The sequence below is a fragment of the Wolffia australiana genome, chromosome 5 (genome assembly GCF_029677425.1).
Source record: "Wolffia australiana isolate 7733 chromosome 5, ASM2967742v1".
NCBI classification, from domain to species: Eukaryota; Viridiplantae; Streptophyta; class Magnoliopsida; order Alismatales; family Araceae; genus Wolffia; species Wolffia australiana.
This window is the reverse complement of record NC_135839.1, coordinates 20,857,306-20,863,364: the sequence shown is the minus strand read 5'-3', so window position 1 is coordinate 20,863,364 and position 6,059 is coordinate 20,857,306. Positions and strand designations below refer to the sequence as shown.

The following is a 6,059-nucleotide window of genomic DNA, read 5'->3' as shown; positions in this document are numbered from 1 at the left end:
AAGTTTCTTTATGCTTGTTCTTTCAATTTTAAACTCGCATAAAGTATTATTCATGAGCTTAACTTTTGTGTATAAAACATTATCTTCACCGGCTTCTGGCCGTGTGGTGTATGTTTCAAGTTAGCAGATGGAGTCAGCGAATCTTATCGCGGCCTGAATTAGTGGTCCGTTACGGTGTCTTTCTTGCTCAATTCTGCGCGACCCATACTCGACTTCGTCGTCTTCTGACGCATGCCGCCACCGCTGGAGGCGAAAGCCTAGCAAGGCGACATGAGTTAGATTAAGACACCCACTTCGACCTACCGAGAGGGGAACTCTGGGCCATACTGCAAATACAAAAGAGCCTGACGGTAAGTACCTTGATCTTTTAAAGATATTCCTGCACGAAACAACAGGACCAGAATTTTGATTGATACCCTGTTTAAGATAGAGATCTGTGGCAAAGTGTCCAAAAGTAGAGTGTAGAGAGAGATATATAGAGAGCGAAAGAGATGGGGAGAAATGGAGAGGTATGGCGAGGATAAGAGAAATCGGTGGCGACTGAAAGAATTCTGTTACAGATGAATGAAGAATCGTCGATGGTGTTCTATATACAAACTGGTTTATATCCGCACGTTTGCACTCTTTATAACCGTTCACGATTGAAATTACTCCGCTAATTGACAGGACAAGGTACAACGGACGGTGCTGGTCACTGTGCATTCGATATGAAAGCCGAAAGACATGCTTTGTAAAAGTGTAAACAAGTCATCCGGAAGATAAATACGGTTTAGAGAACGACGGAGCTAATTTTGTAGCGAGAAGAGCGGATATTTCTTCTAATCCACAGGACTGGGAACAGAGAATTGAAAGACGTTCGAAATGGGAATCACTTTCTTATTTTTCTCTTATCTGTTGGCAGTAATGCGAAAGATTTATCCCAAGTCACCGTCAACGTACGTAGCAAACCAGTCATCATCGATTACCGGTCACCGGAACTACGAGGACCCTTCAATCTGTGGGCACCTTCCTTATAAGCTGCGTGTAATCCTCCTATGCTAGAGAGAAGAGGAGGTCGTAACGTCATCTGGTGCTTCTATTCCTTGGTCTTTCTCACTTCCCTTGGGTGCCATGTCCAGCCTTATGCAGCTAACGATGGGATACCCTGAGCTTCTGCTTTCCCTAGCTTGCTTCATCTTCTTCTTTCTGTTCCGCAGCTGGGGAGAACCTTCCACTATGAGAAACTGGCCAATCCTTGGTATGCTTCCAGGTCTCCTTTCCCAGCTGCATCGATACTACGACTGGGTAACTGAGACTCTTGCAGAGTCCGGTTGTACTTTCCTCTTCAAGGGCCCTTGGTTCTCTGGGATGAATCTCTTGACAACTATCGACCCAGCGAATGTCAATCACATCTTCAACACGAACTTCGCCAACTACCCAAAGGGCGACGATTTCCTTGAAATCTTTGACATACTCGGCGACGGTATCTTCAATGCTGACTCAGAGTCCTGGAAGAGTCAGCGCAGGGCAGCGCATATGCTCATCACTGAGCCCAAGTTCAAACACTTCCAGGAGCAGTCCAGCCGTCACAAGGTAGAGAATGGCCTCGTCCCTCTTCTCACGAGTACAGCAGAGAAGGGGACCGCAGTCGATCTTCACGACGTGTTCCTTCGTCTAACTTTCGACACAACATGTAACTTTATATTTGGGGTTGATCCGGGTTGTCTCTCGCCCGGCCTTCCCGCTGTACCCTTCGCCAAAGCCATGGACGACGCGGAGGAAGTATTGTTCTTTCGTCACTGCGTGCCGGAGAGCTGGTGGAAGCTCCTCAGGTGGCTCCGCGTTGGTGAGGAAAAGAAAATGGCTCTTGCATGGAAGGCCATTGACGACTTCATCTTGAAGCAGGTTTCGCAAAGGATGAAGCAAGAAGGAAAGGTAGCAGAGGATAAGCCACTGGGAGAAGAATTATCGCCTGATCTCTTAACTTCGTACATAAATCGACTCTCCGACGTAGGAGGCACGCCCATAAATTCAAAGTTCCTGCGAGATACAACGCTGAACCTGATGTTGGCCGGGAGGGACACTACAGCCACTGCTCTTTCATGGTTTTCGTGGGTGGTGTCTCAGCATCCTGAAGTCGAGAAGAAGATTCTCGCAGAGCTGGAAACCATATTGGAAGGCCTTCCTGAGTCGCGCCGTGATAAGCCTATCGTATTCACTGCCGAAGATGTAAGCTCGGCGGTTTACCTGAGGGCTGCTCTATGTGAGTCGCTTAGACTGTTCCCTCCAGTTCCTATGGAACACAAAAGGGCAGTGCAGGCAGATGTACTCCCAAGCGGTCATAAGGTTGAAGCAAAGACGAAGATTCTTATCAATTTGTACGCCATGGGAAGGTTGAAAGGCGCCTGGGGAGAAGACTGCAACGAGTTCAAGCCAGAGAGGTGGATATCGGAGAAGGGCAGACTGAACCACGAGCCTTCATACAAGTTTCTCTCCTTCAACTCTGGACCGAGGACCTGCCTCGGCAAGGAAATGGCCATGACCCAGATGAAGGTAATAGCTGCCACTATCTTCTACAACTTTCGCATCAAGACAGTGCCCGGCCACAGAGTCGTGCCAAGTCTCTCCATTATTCTTCACATGAAGAATGGCCTTTTGGTTAATGTCGAGAAGAGGACCGAACACTAGAGTACGTTGTTCGTCGCAATCCCTACGTGGAGGATGTCGTTTGTGTAGTGTGACCTGGCCGTCTTACTTTCTATTTCGCCCCTGTCCCGCATAATGCTAATTAATCATGCTGTGTTGTATTCCCTCGAGGACTTTACAGGGAAGAATACAGCGTTGGTTCGGTGTTGAATGATACATAATCTGTGGGCTATAAGATGGCCTATCTAAGTTACCGAAGTTTATCCCTTCTCACACTCATTGACATACGCTACTTAAATTACCAGATATTTAATTATGCGATATCGATCATTTTTTACGCTTCAAATGCACAAAGTATAAAGTATATTTTTACTTCAATTCCCCAATTTAATAAAGTATACTTTTCACACTCATTGGCTTACACTCACTTGGGTTATTTACAATTTACATCAGGCTCTCTATCGTTTCTGGAGGGGATGATAGGAAGTACAAACTTAGGAATTGCGGGTAAGGTTGGCAGATTTTTTTATAAAAAACAGCGCAAAACGAAATTCTGGATTCTACTATAATTGTGAAGATATGTATAAACTTCGTATCAAAAAATTGAAATGATCAAGGAATTATGGTAATTTAAAACAACATTACGTTTCTTTTAAGAAATTATTTATTGTCTTCATATAGTTTAGCCAGGGACAACAAGAACAAGTTTCGTAGCATACATATATATATAATTATATAATTATACGTATGAATACCAACACTGATATCAAACCATATCAGAAGGCGAGTAAAATGCAAAGTTCAGAATTTTGGATCCCCCTATCCTGGACTGTGGGAGAAAGTTATACGGACTTGGTATTAAAATTGGGGAGACAGAATCTACTGGTGTATATTGTAATTCTATTTTTTATTGATCTGAAACCCCTAATCTAATCAGTGGGAATTTAAACCTTCATGTTATATATAAGCGGAACAGAAGGAAGGAAGAGGATACGATTTGCTTCTTTCTGACGTTTATTGTACCCCAAAGGTATCTTAATACAATAATCACACGCGAACTAGAATTGCCATTTTAAACTCGCTTTAGTTAAAGTGGACTTATGATTGTGGCATTGTGTGCCATCATCCTTCACGGAGCGGTACTCACAAATCAAATCAACATTCCTTGCAAACGGCTGTCGTTCACTGCATCTCATCCTATCATCTATTGACACAGGATTGATATGATGAAGCATGCTGTTTTTGTCTTTTTTCTTTGAACTGCCTCCTCTCTCCTCTTCGACGGCCAAAATGTAATCTGTGAAATTAGCCTCGTAATCCTTCTTTTAATATAAACTATATAATGTAGGTTCACACAGTCATCATTTCGAGTATAAATAAAGCATCAATGACATTCTCCATCCACTGTCTTCAATTGATGAGTTGATATAAGGGAAACTGGCCACACAAAATGGCCCGAATATCCCCACATAAACCATCCCCCCTAGTTATATTCGTTCGTAGGATTCTACCGAACATTTTTAATAACAGCATATCCGCTATTTTACTTTAAAACTTAAATATTTACGATAATGATCTAAAAAACTCACCAATCTACCTAAATTGTCTCCATAACTGTATCAATTTACAAGAATAATTACCTGAATACATTGTTATCAATAAATCATACAATATTTCAAAAGAAGCAGTATTCAGTAGAAAATTATAAATTCAGGTTTTTCTAGTAATAATTTACGAAATTAATATTAATCCTGAAATACTATTGTAATTATTTTACATTCATGATTATTTAAAAATCTCAAATTTCTATCTTGCCTGTTATACCTATTATATAGTTAGTACCTCATTAGACATTCATAATCAGTTTTACGTTCGATATATCAAAATAGTTATATTTTCTTGAAATTGTAAGTCACCAATTATTTTGTTGTATTTATTCTTAGTTATATTTATTAGGACATTCTTTTGTTGAAATAATTGAACTTAATAATGTCACTCAATAAATGGCCATAAAACCAATAAAACAATTATCAGTAAATTTTATTTTTGCACATCACGTTTAAACATAACTATGTATAAAGGTAGGATTTAGTTGGATATATCATGGTGTCTTTGAATTTTCAGGAAGTATCATAAATGTTTGATGGCATTATGTTAATATCGATTTACTGGTTGACATGACATCAATAATAAATATATTACTTTTCTCAAATTTAGATATAATATATAGAGAAATAGCAAATCATTTAGGTGAATTAGTTGGTAAATGTATATTATATTTAACCCAATAGGATACCATTCCATTGATCAATAAACCTTTCGATTGCCAATATACGTGTAACAGTGTCAGTGACACTAGTATTTTAGTGTAAAAAAAGAAAGAATCACTACGAAGTTGATGTATCAATGCACAGACTGCATAAATTTGGTCTTTGAAAATGATTTTTGGTCTAACTATAACAAATTATTAACATATAAATGAGAGAGTCAGTGCATTCACATATCAAATATAGGGAAAATGCCAAACATTATTTACATCAATCTCAAAGTGGCTATTCATTTCTATATTTGAATACTAGTGGAAGTGACACAATTACACAAATTTTGGCAATTGAAAGGTATATCAATGAATGAAGGGTATGTTTTTAATATTTTTAAGCTTCAGGTTTAAGGTCTCCCACTTTTACTCAAAAAAAGGTTGGTGGACTTGGTGTTGGATTCTAGGGCCAAGGTTGAGGTGAATCTTAACTGCTCGGCATAGTAAAGGATATAAAGAAGGATGTAACATCACCCTAAAACCTGATCATCAAATCAGTTGTCGAAGAATAACATATGTCTCTAGATGGCGAGATTCACACAAAAGATATTTCTCCATTACTAAAGCAAGACATGGTGACATTCACAAAATATGGAGCCTCTAGATGTGCCCATGTGATTCTCGCCATGTTAATATCCTCCACCATCTAGAAAAACATTGACCATCACCATTTATATTGCACCAGGAGGTTAGTAGTCATGGTAAGAAAGAAGAATGATATCCGCTTGAAGAATTATGGCCTGTGTGTAATTCACTTTGGGCCTTCTAACAATTCTAGTCAGATGGTCATAATTCAGTTAATGTCATAATTCCTTAAGATTTCATTATTTAAGAACCAACATACTGATATCAGAGCCGGGTTGGATCACCTCCCCTTGTGCTTCTAACTCCGGTTGAGGAGATGGAGTCGTTTCGCGCATAGTTACGTGAAGAGAGACGACATAAGGAGAAAGAGCAGAGGCTCAACTCCCGCCTGCTGCACAAGAACATGTTGGGTTTCAAGACCCAAGTTGACAAGAACCATGACGAGGTAAAGTCGGATGTGAAAGACTTGCGGGTAGAGACCCACCAGAGGCACGAGGTCCTCGAAGAAACTGTGAGACAACACGAGGACACG

The 6,059-nt window shown here is 40.3% G+C and overlaps 1 protein-coding gene across 1 annotated transcript; it reads left to right on the top strand.

Annotated features, from left to right (window-relative positions):
- Window positions 1-928: 928 nt before the first annotated feature.
- On the top strand, window positions 929-2,836 carry LOC144703817 (alkane hydroxylase MAH1-like). The gene has a single exon (XM_078576086.1). It carries the CDS (start codon window positions 1,111-1,113, stop codon window positions 2,665-2,667), a length of 1,557 nt encoding a protein of 518 aa, XP_078432212.1. The 5' UTR covers window positions 929-1,110; the 3' UTR covers window positions 2,668-2,836.
- The last annotated feature ends 3,223 nt before the right edge of the window (window positions 2,837-6,059 follow it).